General features: G+C 45.4%; 1 protein-coding gene across 6 annotated transcripts in view; it reads left to right on the plus strand.

Moving 5' to 3' along the window:
* The window catches only part of PUM1 (pumilio RNA binding family member 1), a 3075948-nt gene that overhangs the window by 2631602 nt on the left and 423223 nt on the right, over positions 1 to 21123 (plus strand). For all 6 annotated transcript variants that reach the window (XM_044084662.1, XM_044084694.1, XM_044084669.1 and 3 more), the window contains exon 15: positions 134 to 259. In XM_044084662.1, the coding sequence (XP_043940597.1) occupies positions 134 to 259 (126 nt within the window). The remainder of the gene's footprint in view (positions 1 to 133; positions 260 to 21123) is intronic.

Genomic DNA, 21123 nt, shown 5'->3' on the forward strand with positions numbered 1-21123 from the left:
AATAACCATGGTTTAATTTTGAGCTCAGGTCAGGGAACTTGTGCGCTGTTATCAGCAGGTGATGAATGCTGTGCTGTGAACTGTGAAAAAATGCTTTGTAGTTGATAGTTTTTTTTATTTTTTCATTAAAAAGGTGTTTACCTTGTCAACGCATCCATATGGCTGCCGAGTAATTCAAAGAATCTTAGAGCATTGCCTGCCTGAACAGACACTTCCCATCTTAGAGGAACTCCACCAACACACTGAACAGCTTGTACAGGTATGATTATCACTTGAGAGGTGATTGGCATTTTCTAAACACTGTATTAGTATTATAAAACAAGTAGTCTTGTGATTGTCGATATATAAATGAAATAATAGCCACACAGTCTGTGTAGGTGATACATATATACAAACTTGTAATTTTGCTAGGTAATGTTAAGATGCTTTATGAGGGAGACAGAAACAAAATTTAAAATTTACAAGTAATTTGAGTTGTACTGTTGCTGTAAATGCAAGAGAGAGAGAGAAATATGTTCGCTAATTTAAGCTCTTTTTTCGCACGCATGTCTGCTAACCATCAAGGCCCCCTTCAATCAAAAATCACATGGTCCTGGGAGGAGCATTGTCCAGACAGCCATGAAGGTGCTTTTTGCTCTCACCAGCATTCCAGCAGCGGAAGGTTTTTTTTTTCATTTTAGTGCCTAACCCCACCTCTGAAGGTGAACACTTGAGTCATTGCAGGAGCCACCTTTGCCCTCTTCTGTGGTTATGAGTGCTTCCCCAAGTGTGATGGCATGGGCTACCATCACTAACTTGGATCACCATGCTTGCATCTTCCTGGCACAAACTCCCCACATAATTGGACTCTGCTGTCCAGGCAGAGCCCCCCCCCCCCACACACACACACACACACACACACACACACACACCCCTCACCTTCATGCTCCAAGTCACTAGTCTATTTCAGGTTGCCTGGGCTGTAGTCAGAGCTTTATCCCTGTCTGTCAATGGCACAGACTTCTTTATTTGCTAATTTGCATATAAGCATTAAACCAATCTGTCCTTTGTCATTATGTCTCGGTATAGTCTGTGTATTGATAACACTGGTCTATCTGGAGCTGCACAAAATTAAACAACTTAATCCCGTAGAAGTTTATAGCATTGCTGAGGTGTTTCTTCACAAGTGAGTTATCTGCTGTTTATCCGTCTGCAGTGGAAAGGATGGGAAAGTGAGCTTCCTCCTCAGGCACTTTTGCTTTGAGAGCATTACTGCAGTGGAAAGGATGGGAAAGTGAGCTGCCTCCTCAGGCACTTTTGCTTTGAGAGCATTAAACTGTTTGACACATGAATTGCTTCCAAAGGGATGTGGCAAAACAAGCTGTGGTTACTTTCCGTAAGACACCCTCACTTGAGTCAAGAAAATAGCTGGAGTAATTACCATGGATAGTACGTAATTATTACTAACTTTTTTATGCACTTGCTTCATAATGCAGCTGATGGTGTGGCCAGAGCAGTGGACACAGGGATTACCCTTCAATGTCATGTCTGGCTTTGCCTTTTGGAGTCTGCAGACAACTTTAAGGCAACCTTCTCCAAAACCTCTTTTGGTAGTAAAGTGAAAAACAGACCAAGGTGTGAATAAGCATAGGCATCAGGTTTGAGATTATTCAATAATCCTTTAACTGGCATCACAAGAACTCCAAATCAATTTGGTTTAGGAAACCCCAGCACCCGCAGCAGTAGTAGTAGATATTAGCCGTGGAGTTGAGTAGGGTCCGTAAAGCCAGGGATTTCAGGGGCCCTTTTCCAGCAAACAAACAGAACATCCCTGAAGGGCCTGCCTGATTCTCTACCTCTGGAAGCATTCTGAGGTCGTTTTATCGGGTTCCTATTACGTTATCGAAAGATGATGTAATAGAACAGCCAAAACATCGAAACAGCCGCATTTCGAAGTTTGAATTGTGGGATCACAGTACAGTGAAGATTGGGATATTTGCCCATTCCTCACTATCTAGGAGTTGGAATATATATTTAGCGGGGTGTGTGGGGGGCGCAGCCCCCTACAATAAAAGTTTTGAAATGTGGTTGTTTCAGTTGTTCGATTACCTTATCTTTCCTTAATGTAATATGAACCTGTTTTATCTACCTGTGCTCCTTCACGTAGCCAAGTAAAGAGATGTACAAACCAGTTGTCTACCTCTGGAGGCAGTATATGGAGGGCCATCACTCAGAACAAATGGGTGAAGCAGTTAATATCCAAAGGCTATGTTGTCTTGTACATTTTCCAGTCCTCACCTCTTCAACAGCAACCACTTACTGATTTCATCCCCCACCATTTCATAATGACAGAAAGAGAGGTTTCCTTTCTACAGAAAAGAGCCATTTAGGAGGCCTCATCAGACCAGAAGTGGTCAGGAAGCTATTCCAAATAATTTTATTACGAAAGAAAAACAAGGACTTGGGACAGCACAGGATGTTCTTCGTGTTTCAATGTTGCAGTCATCACATTTAGGTTATTCCTACCAGGGTTGCCCTCAGTCGGCCCGAATACCGGAGGCTTAGTATGTCTGCGTCGGTTGCTATCGCTCCAGGACTGACATCAGGTCATCAGTGGTATAAAAACAGGCAGCCGACACCATTACATCAGTCTTTCTTGCCGAGGAGCCCAAAGCAGAAGCAGTTCGCACGAGTGCCAGTCGTCCGCCACCTGAGTTTTTCATTTCCGAATTGAAGTTGAAGTCTTCTAAAGCTAAGTACCCCATTGGGGATCCTTTTTTCTTGCTCTAACCGATGTCAGAAAAAGTTAGCAATTATCTCGCCTGTGGAAAGCAAATACCACACCGAGACTTTCATTCCTACTGCGTCACTTGTTTAAGCCCAGACCACGGCATCCCCCGCTGTCACTTTTGTGCTTTGTTCAACGCCAGAACTGTATGTCGTCAGGCCCTTATTGTAGCTAGATATTTTCGCTCTCAGTCCTCTACTTCCAGTATGGCTTTGGTAAGCCGTCCGACAACCGATCTTCCAAAAAAACGTAAGGGTAAAGACAGAGACAGACCACACAGGTCCAGAACTGCCTACGATGCTTCTGTTAAGCTAGTTGTCAGTTCTCCGGTCCTCCGTGAGGCACTTTCCCAGCCCCTGATGCCCGCTTCTGTGGATTCACAGGCCGCTACCAAGACCCTTTCGGAGTCCGGTATGCCGCGAGCCTCTTCGTTGACTAAGGATCCTGTGGATGTCTCTACCTTGGATGGGTCCGGAGCCACTGAGCAGGCACCAGCTTCTGAGGATTTGCACTACCGATACTCGACGCAGACCGCTGACTTCTTTTGCGTCTACAGTTCTTTCGAAAACTGCCAAGTTTCTAAGGCCCAGGCTACAAACCACACCCAATAAACTGACGACCTAAGCTCAGGCCCTTGCTTACTTGCCTCAGTCTCAAATGCTTAAAATGACCGAAGACCTTATAATGCTCATCAGGGGAAGCTAGGCTACCCCTTCCAAAAGAAAAAGAGACTTTCCCCAGTAGTTTTATCTGAACAGGAGTCCGATGACTCTGATGCATCTGAATATGAAATTATGCAACCCCTCTCTACTTATGAGGATTCTGATGCAGAGGAATCCATCCCTTCAGCCTCTCCACCAGAGGACTTTTCCTTTGGGGAAACTCTGCATACTTTACGGGAACATTTCCAGTGGGAATGTCAGGACTATCTCCAGTCAAAAAAAAAGAGTCTCAAGGAATTCTTAGATCTTCCACAGCACAGACCTCTGGCCATTCCTCCTGTCCCGGATGTTGTGGATGATGTTTTTATGGAATCCAATTTGACCCCTAACACCCTCCCTCCTGTTCCCAGGAAACCTGACAGGTACTATAGAGTCCCTGACTCTCACAAATTTCTTTTCAAAAATCCTACTGCTGACCCCGAGGTTAGCTCTCAAGGACGTAAAGGAATCAAAGCAACTTCAGTTAAGAATCCCACCCCTTCAGATGTAGCTAGATATTTTCGCGCTCAGTCCTCTACTTCCAATATGGCTTCGGTAAGCCGTCCGACAACCGATCTTCCAAAAAAACGTAAGGGTAAAGACAGAGACAGACCACACAGGTCCAGAACTGCCTACGACGCTTCTGTTAAGCTAGTCGTCAGTTCTCCGGTCCTCAGTGAGGCACTTTCCCAGCCCCTGATGCCCGCTTCTGTGGATTCACAGGCCGCTACCGAGACCCTTTCAGAGTCTGGTATGCAGCGAGCCTCTTCGTTGACTAAGGATCCTGTGGATGTCTCTACCTTGGATGGGTCCGGAGCCACTGAGCAGGCACCAGCTTCCGAGGATTTGCACTACCGATACTCGACACAGACCGCCGACTTCTTTCGCGTCTACAGTTCTGTCGAAAACTGCCGAGTTTCTAAGGCCCAGGCTACAAACCACACCCAATAAACCGACGACCTAAACTCAGGCCCTTGCTTACTTGCCTCAGTCTCAAATGCTTAAAATGACAGAAGACCTTATAATGCTCATCAGGGGAAGCTAGGCTACCCCTTCCAAAAGAAAGAGACTTTCCCCAGTAGTTTTATCTGAACAGGAGTCCGATGACTCTGATGCATCTGAATATGAAATTATGCAACCCCTTTCTACTTATGAGGATTCTGATGCAGAGGAATCCATCCCTTCAGCCTCTCCACCCGAGGACTTTTCCTTTGGGGAAACTCTGCATACTTTACGGGAACATTTCCAGTGGGAATGTCAGGACTATTTCCAGTCAAAAAAAAAGAGTCTCAAGGAATTCTTAGATCTTCCACAGCACAGACCTCTGGCCATTCCTCCTGTCCTGGATGTTGTGGGTGATGTTTTTATGGAATCCAATTTGACCCCTAACACCCTCCCTCCTGTTCCCAGGAAATCTGACCAGTACTATAGAGTCCCTGACTCTCACAAATTTCTTTTCAAAAATCCTACTGCTGACCCCGAGGTTAGCTCTCAAGGACATAAAGGAATCAAAGCAACTTCAGCTAAGAATCCCACCCCTTCAGACGTAGCTAGATATTTTCGCTCTCAGTCCTCTACTTCCAATATGGCTTCGGTAAGCCGTCCGACAACCGATCTTCCAAAAAAACGTAAGGGTAAAGACAGAGACAGACCAAACAGGTCCAGAACTGCCTACGACGCTTCTGTTAAGCTAGTCGTCGGTTCTCCGGTCCTCAATGAGGCACTTTCGCAGCCCCTGATGCCCACTTCTGTGGATTCACAGGCCGCTACTGAGACCCTTTCGGAGTCCGGTATGCCGCGAGCCTCTTCGTCGACTAAGGATCCTGTGGATGTCTCTACCTTGGATGGGTCCGGAGCCACTGAGCCAGGCACCAGCTTCCGAGGATTTGCACTACCGATACTCGACACAGACCGCCGACTTCTTTCGCGTCTACAGTTCTTTCGAAAACTGCCGAGTTTCTAAGGCCCAGGCTACAAGCCACACCCAATAAACCGACGACCTAAGCTCAGGCCCTTGCTTACTTGCCTCAGTCTCAAATGCTTAAAATGACCGAAGACCTTATAATGCTCATCAGGGGAAGCTAGGCTACCCCTTCCAAAAGAAAAAGAGACTTTCCTCAGTAGTTTTATCTGAACAGGAGTCCGATGACTCTGATGCATCTGAATATGAAATTATGCAACCCTTCTCTACTTATGAGGATTCTGATGCAGAGGAATCCATCCCTTCAGCCTCTCCACCCGAGGACTTTTCCTTTGGGGAAACTCTGCATACTTTACGGGAACATTTCCAGTGGGAATGTCAGGACTATCTCCAGTCAAAAAAAAAAGAGTCTCAAGGAATTCTTAGATCTTCCACAGCACAGACCTCTGGCCATTCCTCCTGTCCTGGATGTTGTGGATGATGTTTTTATGGAATCCAATTTGACCCCTAACACCCTCCCTCCTGTTCCCAGGAAACCTGACAGGTACTATAAAGTCCCTGACTCTCACAAATTTCTTTTCAAAAATCCTACTGCTGACCCCGAGGTTAGCTCTCAAGGACGTAAAGGAATCAAAGCAACTTCAGCTAAGAATCCCACCCCTTCAGATAGGGATTCCCGAGCATTACAGATGGGGTAAAAATGTATACACCTCTGCTACTCCTATTAGAGCATTAAATTGTCAGTTCCATATGCTGAAATATCAGCGACATACCATGGAACTTCTCAAACAAAAAATATCTTCTTTCCCTGCTTGTGCAGAAAATAGAGTTACAAGAGTTAATGCATTCTGCAAGTCAAGTAACTAAGCACACCTTACAGAGTGGTTTTGACGCCGTAGAAGCATTTGCAGGGCAGCAGTCACTGGTTCTTTGCTTAGAAGTCATGCTTGGCTTAAGGAACAGACCTTGCCAGACCATGTCAAATCCAAATTATTGGACGCATCCTTGCACAAAGACAACTTATCTGGCACCAAGGCAGAAGAGGTCCTAAAAATGATGGAAGAAAAAGCTAAATCTATGCAGACAAAGACTTATTATAGGTCCAGCCACCGAGATTCAGTAGACATTCACCCTCTAAGCACTGGTCCTTTCCTGCCCCCCTGGTCAGCTCAGCCCAGACCCAGGGGAAGCAGGCCCCCCAGACAACAGCCCCAGGGAATGCAGATATCTAAGCAATGGAGTTCTTCCTCTTCAAAACCAGAGAGTGCAAAGCCACCCCCTTATGGTAAGAGCTCACAATGACTTTACACTTCCACCCCCTCCCTCTGCCCACCTACTCTTGCCCCTAGGAGGAAAACACTCTTTCCACGCAAGCAACTGGGCTGCTGGATCCTCAACATAGTGTCCCAGGGATACAAATTTTATTTTCTCACACTGCCAACCCCAAAAGGGTTCCCAGATCTTCCCGCAAACCAGTGAGCAAAGGCCAAAAACCAAGTCCTTTCCCTCCTCTCTATGAGGGCAATAGAGAATGTTCCTGCAGAACAGACAGGCCAAGGTTTCTACTCCAGACTCTTCCTGGTAAACAGAAAAGAGGGCACATGGCACCCCATCCTCGACCTACCCATTCTAAACACCTTTCTAGTGATACCAAAATTCAAAACGCTCTCCCTCCAGCAGCTTCTTCCTATGCTTTCCAATGATGCTTGGTTAGCCACCCTAGACCTAAAAGAGGCCTACCTACACATCCCAATCAGGGAATCATTTAGGAAATACCTACATTTCAGAGCAGGATCACTGCACTTTCAGTTCTCTGTGCTTCCCTTTGACTTATCCACTGCTCCTAGAGTTTTCACAAAATGTCTGGCTGCTGCCATTACTTTTTGCAGGCAAAGAGATGTTCAACTTTACCCATACTTAGACGACTGCCTGATTCAGGCAGACAGGAAAAGCTGCTAAAGCACCTGACCTTTGTAAAGGACCTACTGACCTCCCTGGGGTATAATATCAACAAAAAGAAGTCAAAACTAGTACCCACACAAAAAATTGTATTCCTAGGAGCAAGCCTGGACACAGCATCCCAGATGGCATTCCTTACACCAGAAGAACAAACCTACCTGACAACCTACTTCTCTCAACTAGCCACCAAGATCCAGTTATCTGCAAGGAAAGTCCTGCAAGCTGTAGGATTATTGGCTTCTTGCATTCTACTCATTCCATATTCCATGCATATGAGGAAACTACAATGGTACCTAAAAAGCCTTTGGTGTCAGCACATTCAAGACCTGGAAACTCTCATACCAATGATACCTTGTCTAAGGAAAGATTTTCTTTGGTGGGCAGCAGCATGCTACCACAACAAGGGACTTCCTTTCTCACTCCCCCACGCCACCCAGACCCTCACCCACAGATGCATCAGACTATGCCTGGGGTGCACACCTGGATGGCAGGTGCATTCAGGGCCAATGGAGCCCAAATCAAATACATCTGCACATCAACCAAAAAGAGATGTTAGCTGTTCAACACGCCCTGACAGCTTTCAGTTCCCTACTTTCCCCAGAGGGCCTCTGCTGATCAAAACAGACAACAGCACGGTGGTGTGGTACCTTAACAAGCAGGGAGGGACTCACTCTTATCCTCTGAGCAGGCTCGCCATGACCCTTTGGCACACTGACTGCAGCCATGCAGCTACACCTGTTAGCACAATTCCTGCCCGGCTGTCTAAACACTCTGGCAGACAGCCTAAGCAGAACCCTGCTAGACCCACACAAGTGGCAGACCAAAGAACCTTCACCCTTGTAACCCAGAAATGGGGCACCCCGAAGGTAGACCTCTTTGCCTCCCACTCCAATCAGCTCAGCAAATTCTGCACCAGGGAACCTCACAACAAGGCCTGGAAAGTGGATGCTGTATCCTTCCAGTGGGTAAACCTCTTGGTCTATGCATTTCCCCCTCTACTACTCATTTCAAGGGTACTGCTCAAAATAAGGGAGGAAAAACCGAGAACAATCCTGATTGCCCCAGACTGGCCACGACAGCACTGGTACCCACTGCTGCGTAGCCTGTCACCCCTGCCACCATGGCACCTACCTCTGATCCCAACACTCCTGACCCAGAGGAATGGAGAATTCGTGCATCCCCAATTGCAGACCCTCAGTCTGGCAGCCTGGCTTATTCCCTGTCCTCTCCTCAAGCTGCCAGTCTAAGCAAACAAGTTCTAGATGTTATACGTGAGGCCAGACACCCCAGCACTAGAAAGTCTTATGCTGACAAGTGGAAAAGGTTTTGAATCTGGATCCAGGATAAGGGTGCCAGAACAGCACAGCCCACCCTACCTCTCGCCGGAACAGCACAGCCCACCCTGCCTCTCATCCTGGATTACCTGGCAGACCTACTACACAAGGGTCTGTCCTTCTCTTCTATTAAAATTCATGCCTCTGCCATCTCTGCTCATTTCAGCACAGAGCCACCACTTTTCTCGCACCCTCTCATCAAATAGTTCCTAAGAGGGGCTAACAACTTGAGGCCAACCAGAAGAGCTCCTACCCCAGCTTGGGACCTAAACTTTGTGTTGGAAAAGCTCACCCTGTCCCCCCTTTGAACCTGCAGCTTCAGCAGAGTTAAAATTTCTCTCTTGGAAGACAGCCTTGCTTCTGGCTATCACTTCAGCTAGAAGAGTATCAGAGCTACAAGCACTTATTGCTGTAGAGCCATTCATCATTTTCCATGCTGACAGGGTCTCCCTCAGGACTAACCCATCCTTCATGCCAAAAGTGGTGTCTAGTGTGGCCCTCAACCAATCCATTCATTTGCCCACATTTTTCCCTAACCCACAAAACAAGGGGGAAAGGATTCTGCACTCCCTAGTTGTGCACAGACAGCTCAGATTCTACCTAGACAGGACTAAATCTTTAAAAAAAACGAATCGATTGCTAGTCAGCTTCGCTGCAGGAGCAGAGGGCAAGGCCATATCCAAACAAACCATTTCCAAATGGATAGCACATTGCATCCATTTCTGCTGCAAACAGCATGGAAAACCTGCCCCCAAGGGGGTCAGGACACATTCCACCAGAGCAAGTTCCACCTCTGCATCTTTCCTCATAGGGGTCCCCACGAGGGACATCCTGAAGGCTGCAACAAGGACTTCAGTTCATACTTTCACCAAGCATTACCACCTGCCTGTCTTCTCCAAGTCCAGGGCAGGCTTTGCCACTGCAGTCTTGCAGGGCATCCTAGCCAGCTCCCAGTCTTCTTGACTGCCTCCACCCTTTTCTTCAGCTTTGGGAATCAACCCAAATGTGATGACTACAACAGTGAAACACAAAGGACATAGTACAGATGTCCTTCATGGATGCATCTGCAGTCATAACAAATGGGTTGTCCTGTCGTCAGGCAGCCCTTCGGTCGGCCGGATTCCAAAGTCTGGGTCCGGCTTCGGCTGATGTCGCACTTCACCCAACGTCATCTCTGCTGGTCTTCGGGTATAAAGGCATCAGCCGACGCCATTTTCCTCAGTCTTTCTTGCCGCGTGGCGCCCGAAGCAGAAGCTGTTCGCAAGTGCCGGTCGGTCAGATCCAGAGATTACTACTACCGAAAACTACTTCGAAGACTTCTAAAAAGCTAAGTACCCCGTTGGGGACTCTTTCTTGCCTCAGCCGATGTCAGAAAAAGTCAATAACTGTTTAACTTGTGGGAAACAAATACCTCAATTCTCAGCATTGCCCTTTGGCTTTTCTACTGCGCCCAGAGTATTCACAAAATGCCTGGCATCAGTAATCTCTCACTGCAGACTACAGGGAATCCAAATTTATCCATACCTGGACGACTGCCTGTTACAAGCGGACAACAAAAGCAAGCTGACAACAGATTTACAAAGGGTCATTTACTTGCTACAAGCCCTGGGATACACAGTCAATTTACAAAAGTCAAGGCTGATACCATCCCAAACAAGAACATTCTTGGGCGCGGAATTGGACACAGTAAAACAGATGGCATTCCTAACTGCAGAAAAACAAAAGAACTCCTCTTTACTTCTTGGCATTAACAAAGCAGAACAAACTAACAGCAAGAAAAGTTCTGCAGGCCTTGGGCTTCATGGCATCATGCATAATCTTGGTCCCACATGCCAGACTGCATATGAGAAAGCTACAGTGGTACCTAAAGAATTTATGGTCTCAGCACAGGCACAGCTTAGAAACAGAAATCCCACTAATCCCATGCCTAAAACAGGAGTTCCTATGGTGGGCTCAAGCATGCCAGTCAAACCCAGGCTTACCCTTCCACAACTTTCGAGCAAGCCAAACCATCACAACGGACGCCTCAGACCTAGGATGGGGGGTGCACATGGTGGACAAATGCATACAAGGATCGTGGACTGAAGATCAGCTGCACCTGCACATAAACCAAAAAGAAATGCTGGCAGTAAAACTGGCAATCCAAAAATTCAGACCATTCCTCAAAGAAGGCCATTTGATGATAAGGACAGACAACACCACAGTCATGTGGTACATCAACAAACAGGGAGGCACTCATTCATACCCCCTATGCAGAATGACTTTGGACCTTTGGAATCTGGCTCTCAGCTACAACATCCAGTTACAGGCAATATTTGTGCCAGGAAAAGAGAACACCCTAGCAGACATGTTAAGCAGAACCACCTCGGATGCTCACGAATGGATGCTACACCCGGACATCTTCAAGGCCATCACAAAGAAATGGGGAATGCCACAAATAGATCTATTCGCATCCCCACTCAATCACCAGCTCAAAAAATTCTGCACGAGGACATTCCACCCACTTGCATGGAAGGTGGACTCTCTATCCTTCAGCTGGAAAGGCCTGACAGCATATGCATTTCCACCTCTTCCCTTGATGCACAAGGTACTACTGAAAATCAAAGAGGAACGTCCAAGGATAATCCTGATAGCTCCGAATTGGCCAAGACAACACTGGTACCCATTGCTGCGGAGCATGTCTCGGGAGAGAATGTGGTCAATACCCCTGATGCCTTTGATGTTAACTCAGAACAACTACAACATCATGCATCCAAACCTAAAAACCTTGCAACTGACTGCCTGGAACATCACATAGCAGCAACTAACCCAGACCTTTCCCAAAGGGTTAAAGACATTATCCTTGAAGCCCGCAGACCTTCAACAAGAAGGAACTATGCAGGAAAATGGAAAAGGTTTGTCATTTGGAGTACTGAAAGAGGAAAAGATGTGTCAAACATAGATATTGCTAACATTCTGGAGTACTTGGCAGAGCTTCTACATACAGGCCTGTCCTATTCCTCCATCAAGATACATGCATCAGCTATTTCAGCAGAATACAGCTTCGATCCACCTGTCTTTTCGCATCCTCTACTCAGGCAGTTCCTCAGAGGGATCAAGAATGTAAAACCTCCTAGGAAACCACCATTACCAGCATGGGACTTGAACTTTGTGCTAGAAAAGTTGACACTCCCTCCGTTTGAACCAGCAGCAACAGCAGATCTGCAACACCTGTCAAACTGCTTTCCTACTGGCAATTACCTCAGCAAGGAGGGTTTCGGAACTACAGGCCTTAATGGCAGTGCAACCCTTCCTAATCTTCCATCAAGATAGGGTGTCCATGAGAACTAATCCTACATTTATGCCTAAGGTGGTATCCAGAGTGTCTTTAAACCAGGCAATCCACCTACCTACCTTCTTTCCCAATCCACAGAACAGGGGGGAAAGACTACTGCATACCTTGGATGTACATAGGCAGTTACGCTACTACCTGGACAGAACCAAAAGTAACAGAAAAACTGACCAGCTTTTAGTAGCCTATGCAACAGGAAGGGAAGGAAAAGCAATTTCCAAACAGACAATCTCCAAATGGATAGGAAATTGCATAAGATTCTGTTACTCCTACCATGGAAAACCAATTCCACAGAACATAAGACCTCATTCTACAAGGGCTACAGCCACTACCACAGCTTTCTTACGAGGAGTGGCAACCAAGGACATTATTGAGGCGGCTACTTGGACCTCCGTGCATACATTTGCCAAGCATTATAATTTACCTCTATACTCTAGATCCCGAGCAGGGTTTGCCACTGCTGTACTGCAAGGGATCCTAACTACACCATAGTTTTTCTTCCTCCACCCCTAGTTTGGCTATGGTATTCTACCCATTTGTTATGACTGCAGATGCATCCATGAAGGACATAGTACAGTTTTGTACCTACCATAAATGTAGATGTCCGAACTGGATAGCATCTGCAGTCAGGATTACCCACCCTCCTTCCCCTCTGTGGTACTCCTAGGGTATTTACCCTCCTAATAGCTAGCTGGGGGGGTAGTCTCTTATGGTGTATTTGTTTGTATATATGTACATACATGCTTATTTTTGTGTTTGCCTTCTACTTTTTTGGAAACATTGGCATTTATCCAAAATTTAGCCTTCCAAGAGGGCAACTGGCATCTGGGGCAAGAAACACTGAGGAAAATGGCGTCGGCTGATGCCTTTATACCCGAAGACCAGCAGAGATGACGTCGGGTCAAGTGCGACATCAGCCGAAGCCGGACCCAGACTTTGGAATCCGGCCGACCGAAGGGCTGCCTGATGACAGGACAACCCATTTGTTATGACTGCAGATGCTATCCAGTTCGGACATCTACATTTATGGTAGGTACAAAACTGTACTTTGTGTACACTTACCATAAATGTAGATGTTCAAGTGTATTCACTGTTGCAGTCCTGGTTTCCCTCCATCCCCCTTGTCTGTCTCTCTCTCTCTCTCTCTCTCTCCTTACAAGGAATTTTTGGTATTTACTTTCTACTGGCGGTGTTCTTCCACCATAACCTAGCTCCTTATTGGGGGCTCCTGACAGGGCAAGAAAAACTGATGTAATGGTGTTGGCTGCCTGTTTTTATACCACTGACGACCTGACGCCAGTCATGGAGTGACAGCAACTGATGCAGAAATACTAAGCTTCTGTTATTCGGGCCGGCTGAGGGCTACCCTGGCAGGGATAACCCAAATGTGATGACTGCAACAGTGAATACACTCGAACATCTACATTTATGGTAAGTGTACACAACTGTACTATCTCAATGGCCTTAAATGTATGTCAAAAAGACCCACTTTCAAATGGTCACAGTGCAAGCGATTTTGCCTATCCTAAAGGCAAATGACTAAATATGCTCAATCAACCTCACAGGTAACTTACCTCCACATAAAGAGTACCAGAGAGTGCCTACAGTATATATAATTCTGATTAGGAACCAGTCACTAAAAATCTAGCAGAGCCCCTCCAATTGTTCAAGTTTCATGGCTTTAGGGATCTGTGTATTCTCATAAGTGAGCAATTGCTTCCTTGCTGAAACAACAAAAGATGCCTTACTAACAATCAGAGATTTCTTTTTATAGCTCTGCTTATCTTTAAGTATCTATGAAAATCAAGAAAAGCAATGCCTGCAACCAACTCAACACATTACTTTCATTGGCTTCCATCTGGACATATCAGAATGCAGAGCAAGTTTTCTGGGCTCATTTTACGCTATCGAAAGAAATGTAATTGAACGCTCAAAATATCGAAACGGCCCTATATCGAAGTGTAATCCAAATCCTTCTACACAAGCAGTTTTCGTGCATCAGCCATAGTTCTCATGGTGTTAGTACTTGCGACTTTTTCAGTAGTTGTGGACGTCAGTTGTATATGAGAGCTCTTCAGTGGATGATGTTCTTTGTGTTTCACTGTTGCAGTCATTACATTTGGGTTATCTGCTTGCAGTAGCCCTCAGTCAGCCTGATAAACAAAGTCTTCGGTCCTGCATTGGTTGCTGTCCCTTCTTCCATGACGTTAGGTCGTCAGGGGTATAAAACATGCAGCTGACGCCATTACAATCAGTCTTTCTTGCCGTGCGGTGCCCAAAGCAGAAGCAGTTCGCAAGTGCCGGTCGTCTGACCCCTGAAATTTTCGTTAGAGTTTCAGAACCGAAGTCTTGAACTATAGCTAAGTACCCCTTTGGAGAAACTTTTTCTTGCTCATTACCGATGTCAGTAAAAGTTAATAATTGCATTACTTGTGGAAAGCAAATAACCTCGTAAAGATTTTAATTCGTACTGTATTCCTTGCTTAGGCCCTGACCACGACGTACCTTGCTGTCTGTTTTGTGCTTTATTTAATCAGTGCACTATCCATCGTCTGTATATTTTTGCCTCTAAATATTTCGGTTCTCGGTCTAATTATCCAGAAATGTCATAGGTTAGCCATCCGACTACCGGGATTTCGAAAAAACGCAAAGATAAAGACAGAGACAGGCCGCCGAGGTCCAAAACTGCCAACGACACTTCTCCTAAACCAGTCACCAGTTCGCCGGTACTCAGTGAGGCACTTTCGCAGCCCCTGATACCCGCTACTTCTGATTCACAGGCCTCTACTGAGACCCATTCGGAGTCCGGTATGCCGCGAGATGCTTCAACTATGGAATCCGCGGATGTCTCTATCTTGGATGGGTCCGGAGCCGCTGTGCAGGCACCGGCTTCTGAGGGTGTATTCAGGTTTACTGACTTGCATATTAAACCAATGCCCCCTTCTTCATTTAGGCCTAAATCTCGAACCGTGCCTAAAAAAACAAAGCCCAGGCCGCATGTTCAGGCCTCTATGCCTAAAAGACAAATGATAAGAATGGCTGAAGATCTTATAACTCTAATCAGGGTAAGCCAACCCCACCCTTCTAAAAGACCTAGGATTTAAGTTGTTTATGAATCTTCTGACCAGGATTCTGATTTTTCTGATGATCTGGATTTGCCCTTATCTACTTATGAGGATTCTGATGCAGAGGACTCTATTCCCTCTGCTTCCCCTCCAGAGGATTTTTCTTTTGGTGAAACCTTACATACTCTAAGGGAGCATTTCCACTGGGAAAGCCAGGATTTTTCTGATTCAAAAAAGAGGCTTAGGGATTTCTCACTCCTGCCTCAGCATAGGCCTTTAGCTATTCCTCCTGTACTAGACATTGTTGATGATGTTTTTTCGGAATCTAGTTTGGCACCTGATTCTTTGCCTCCTGCTCCCAGAAAACCTGACCGATATTACAGGGTTCCTTTTTAAAAATCCTGTTGCGGATCCAGAGGCTATTTCACAGGGACCCAAGGGCATTAAGGCTTCTACTGCTAAAAATCCTACCCTTTCTGATAGAGACTCCAGGGCACTGGATAGATGGGGTAAGAAGGTTTACACTTCTGCAACCTTGGCCATTAGGGCTTTAAACTGCCACTTTCATATGTTAAAGTATCAGCAACATGCTATTGGATTGCTTAAACAGAAAATGATGTTGACTCCTGACTGTGCGGAAAATAAAGAAATACAGGATTTAATGCATTCTGCTGAACAGGTTGGAAAACATACTTTGCAATGTGGATTTGATTCATTAGAGGCATCTTGCAGGGCTGCTGTTACTGGGTCTGTGCTCAGAAGGCATTTTTGGCTTAAGGGGCAATCTTTGCCTGATCATGTTAAAGCTAAATTGTTGGATGCTTCCTTAAATCAGGACCACCTTTGGCAACAAGGCTGAGGAAGTTCTTAAAAAGATGGAAGATAAAGCTAAATCTATGCAAACTGTTAAAGATTTATTACAAGTTCAGCCTCCTAGATTTAGTGGACATTGGCCCTCTAAAAGTTGGTCCTTTCCAGCCCCTTCCAGGTTTTCTCAAGCCAAACCCAAACACAGCAGAAATCTCAGGTTTCAGTCCCAAGGGACACACAAGACTAAGCAGTGGGGGGTTACCGCTCCCAAATCAGGGAGTAGTAAGACTCCCTCCTATGGAAAACTGTCTCAATGACTTGCTTTTAAAACTTCCAAGCACTTCCCAATTGAATGCTCCTTTAGGCGGAAAGATTGGTCTACAGGCCCAAAACTGGGAACTCATTACCCAGGACAAATAGGTTTTAAATATAGTGTCCCAAGGATAGAGATTTCACTTCCACACCTTACCAACACTAAGCGGGTGGCCAGATCTACCACAAATCAGTGGGCAGAGGCCCAAAATCAAGTACTCTCTTTTAAGCATGGGGGCCATTCAGTTGGTACCAGAAGAGGAAAAGGGACAAGGTTTCTATTAGAGACTTTTCCTTTTACCCAGAAAAGGCAATGCATGGCGTCCTATCTGGACCTTTCTGTTCTAAACACCTTTCTGGTAATACCAAAATTCAAAATGCTGACTCTTCACCAGCTGCTTCCTATGCTAGGCAGGGATGCATGGTTGGCAACACTAGACTTAAAGAAGTATACCTGCACATCCCTATCAGGGAGTCTTGCAGAAGATACCTACGCTTCAAAGCAGGCTATATGCTCCATCAGTTCTCTGCACTTTTGGCTGATCTACTGCTCCCAGGGTATTCACAAAGTGCCTAGCTCCAGTCATTGCATTTTGCAGGCAAAGTAATATTCAAGTATACCCATACCTGGATGATTGTCTAATTCAGGCAGAAAGCAAGGACATTCTTTTAAATCATCTGGCCTTTGTTCAAAGGGTGCAGATTTGTCTGGGGTTCACCATAAACGAGAAGAAATCCCACCTGGTACCCTGTTAACAAATTATATTCCTAGGAGCAAGCTTGAATACAACTTCCCAGATGGCTTTCCTCACACCAGAGAAATGGATTCATTTGACAACTTCAAACAAGTGGCCACAAAAACCCAGCTGTCTGCAAGGCAAATCCTGCAAGCCTTGTGGTTCATGGCCTCCTGCATTATTCTAATTCCATATGCAAGGCTGCATATGAGGAAACTACAATGGTATCTCAAAAGCCTATGATGTCAACATTCACAGGATCTAGAAGCAAGAATTCCTATCATACCTTGCCTATGCCTAGATTTCCTTTGGTGGGCAGAGGCCTGCCACCAAAACAGGGGACTACCATTCACATTACCCCTGCCGCCCAAATCTTAACAACAAACGCATCAGACTATGCATGTGGGGGGCTCACCTGGCAGGGAAGTACATTCAGGGCAAATGGAACCCAGGTCAAATGCATCTGCACATAAATCAGAAGGAAATGTTAGCTGTACAGAATGCTCTGACAGCCTTGAAGGACCACAGTCTTCCAGGACAACTAATGGTAAAGACGGACAACACCACTGTCATGTGGTACATAAACAAGCTGGGGAGTACATATTCTTACCCCCTCTGCAGACTAGCCATGGCATTGTGAAATGCAGCCTTGAGCTTCCTAGTGAATCTACAAGCTCAATTCCTGCCAGGAAAACTAAATTCACTGGCAGACGGACTAAGCAGAAACCTCATGAACCCACACGAGTGGAATCTGGAACCAAGGATTTTCAACATGTTGACAAGCAAATGGGGGAGCCCAGATATAGACTTGTTTGCCTCCCCCCCCCAGAACCATCAACTGGACAGATTTTGCACAAGGATTCCCCACAAGCTAGCTTGGAAAGGGGATGCTGTATTATTCAGCTGGAAAAACCCATCAGTTTATGCCTTTCCTCCTTTTCCTCTGCTCTCCAAGGTACTACTAAAGATCAAACAGGACAAGCCAAGGACGATTCTAATTGCACCAGACTGGCCTCACCAACACTGGTACCCACTCTTGCACAGTGTGTTATGCTTGGCTCCATGGCACCTGCCTCAGACTCCTTTCCTGTTGTCTCAGAAGGAGAACCAGAGTCTGCACCCTCAGCCGCAAAGCCTGAACCTAGCAGCCTGGCTAATTACCTAATCTCTCCTTTACCATCCCTCAGTAAATCATTGATGGATGTCATTTTAGAGGCAAGGAGGCCTAGAACTAGAAAATCTTATGCTGCAAAATGGAAAAGATTCTGTGCCTGGAACCAATCTCAAGGAATGAACGCAGCAGTGTCCAGTTTACCTCAGATTCTACAATACTTGACTGAGATGCTTCATAAGTGCTTGTCTTTTTCCTCCATCAAAATTCATGCCTCAGCCATTTCAGCTCATTATAGCACAGAGCTTCCCCTCTTCTCTCACCCACTGCTCAAGCAGTTCCTTAGAGGGGCCAAAAATTTAAGGCCACCCAGGAGAGCCCCAACTCCAGCCTGGGATCTTAACTTTGTCTTGGAGAAACTCAACCTCTTCCTCCTTTCGAGCCAGCTGCTACTGCAGATTTAAAATTTCTTTCCTGGAAAACAGGTTTCCTTTTAGCAATCACTTCTGCAAGAAGGGTATCTGAATTACAGGCCCTTATGACAGTGGAACCTTTCGTCATCTTTCATGCAGACAGAATGTCCCTCAGAACCTATCCCTCTGTCATGCCCAAGATGGTATCTGGTGTGGCTCTTAATCAGTCCATTCATTTGCCTGCTTTCCTAACCCACTGAACAAAGGAGAATGGATACTGCACTCTTTAGATGTGCACAGACAGCTTAGATTCTACTTGGACAGGACTAAACCTCAAAGGAAATGTGAACAACTGCTGGTGGCATTTGCTGCAGGGGCAGAGGGGAAAGTATTTCAAAACCATTTCAAAATGTATAGGCCACTACATTCATGTCTGCTATAAGCACCATGGAAAACCTATCCCACAGGGCATCAGACCCCATTCAACCAGGGCTGCATCTACCTCTACAGCCTTTCTCAGGGGCGTCCCTACTAGGGACATCCTAGAAGCTGCTACCTGGAGGTCTGTACATACTTTCACCAAGCATTATCATTTGCCAGTTTACTCTAAATCCAGAGCTGTTTTTGCCACTGCAGTCTTGCAGGGCCTTATAGCTGGTCCTAATTCTATTTAAATTCCTCCTCCCAACCTTAGCTTTGGGAATCTACCCAAATGTAATGACTGCAACAGTGAAACACTAAGAACATAGTACAGTTGTGTACACTTGCCATAAATGTAGATGTTTGAGTGTATTCACTGTTGCAGTCCTGGTTACCCTCCCTCCAGCCCCCTTTCTTCTTTTGGCTGTACCTCTACTCTCACTTATTATGCTCTAAAAGCTTTTTGGTGTATTTGCTTTTTTGTTGGAGGTATATACTTGTATGTATAGATTTAATTGCTTTCCATTATTGGGGTTCCTGACATCTGGGGCAAGAAAAACTGATGTAATGGCGTCGGCTGCATGTTTTATACCCCTGACGACCTGACGTCGTGGAAGAAGGGACAGCAACCGACACTGGACCCAAGACTTTGTTAATCAGGCCAACTGAGGGCTACTGCAAGCAGATAACCCAAATGTAATGACTGCAACAGTGAATACACTCAAACATCTACATTTATGGTAAGTGTACACAACTGTACTTTCTCATTTCAATGATTTTGGCTAACTCAGATCTGCAGAATTCATTAAAGACGGTAGTTGATTACCCCATGTGAATTTTTGGGGCATCACTTTATAATGTCACTTTATTCCACTGCACTGACCATGGATGCTTCCTTTCTGAGGTAGGGAGTGGAACATTTTGAGGGGAGGATAATTCAAGATGTTTGAACACACAGGCCAGTTTTTCAGATTAAATCCCTGTCACTATACTCTGTATCCTACAGACTGCTGAAAGGTAACCTGTCTTTGGCAAACAAGGCATCCTCTGACCCATTACTGATGGATTTACTGCTCAACAGCAAGTCAGATTGCATCAGAAATATTCAGTCTAATGATCTAAACCTCTTCTGCAATGTCAACAGAATGGTTTGGAGTGACGGGTATATTTCGTAGAGGATACTGTTGCTGTGGAACAGATTCCTCATTCATATAAATCGAAGTTCATCCCTGTCCATTTTGAAGTGCAACTTAGATTTATGGATGGGAAATGGAAAATTTATCCTAGACTGCCCCCTGCACTACTTGTGGACAGATGCAGCCCCTAAGTGCTTTATCCCATGCATGGATCCCCTCATATTATCTGTGGTATGATCCCAGTTAATCTCACCAGATCAACCATGGGATGGGAAAGACCAATCTGTAACTAAATGGGATAGGTTATTTTGAGCCGAAAAAGGGAAATAGGTAGAAATTCAGAACCTTCTCCCTCTGCGTGATAGCGGTTCAGTCAGACAGTATTTCTGTGGTATGGTACATTAACAAGCAAAACAAAACAATACAAAAATAAATCACTACAGTTAGTGTGTTTTTTATGAATGAGTGTCAGAAACTGGTATCATTAAGAAGGTTCATCAGCATAACTGAGTGCTACGTTTTATTGGTTGATGAGTTAGGGAACTTTTAATATATTAGTTTTGCTCATTGTGTAGTACTCATTCTGAAGAAAGACCTGTGTGGGAGGTCGAAAGCGCGTAATCATTGTGGTACTAAATTTCATTAGATATTCAAGTGGTGTCCTTTTTGTTTTTTACCACCGTAGTGATTTATTTTTGTATTATTTTTAACTCACTACATTTGGAAGCATTTGAGTTTTTTTTACATTAACAAGCAAGGCAGAACCAAGATGTCATTTTATTCCCATGTTGCAGTATTCTGCATATGGGTTTACCCTTCACTCTCATGTTATATACGGCCACTATCCAAAAGCTTTCAGTCCCTCTGTGATATATCAGATGTGGACCAGATTTCGTGGGCCATAAAGGTGACGTCAACACCCAAATGCCCTCAGAACTTTTCAACCACCAGTCGTACGCCAGGTGTTCCTGTTCCACTGACAATTGTATTCATTTGTTCAGATAAGTACCCCATTAGGGACCTTTTCAGTCCTTCTAATTTCTTAATACTGCTTGTTAATGTCATCCAGAAAGGCTAAGTGCCAGTGTGGACACCACATCTCTCAT

The sequence above is a fragment of the Protopterus annectens genome, chromosome 1.part1 (assembly GCF_019279795.1).
Source record: "Protopterus annectens isolate FY-2018-M chromosome 1.part1, PAN1.0, whole genome shotgun sequence".
Classification (NCBI taxonomy): domain Eukaryota; kingdom Metazoa; phylum Chordata; order Ceratodontiformes; family Protopteridae; genus Protopterus; species Protopterus annectens.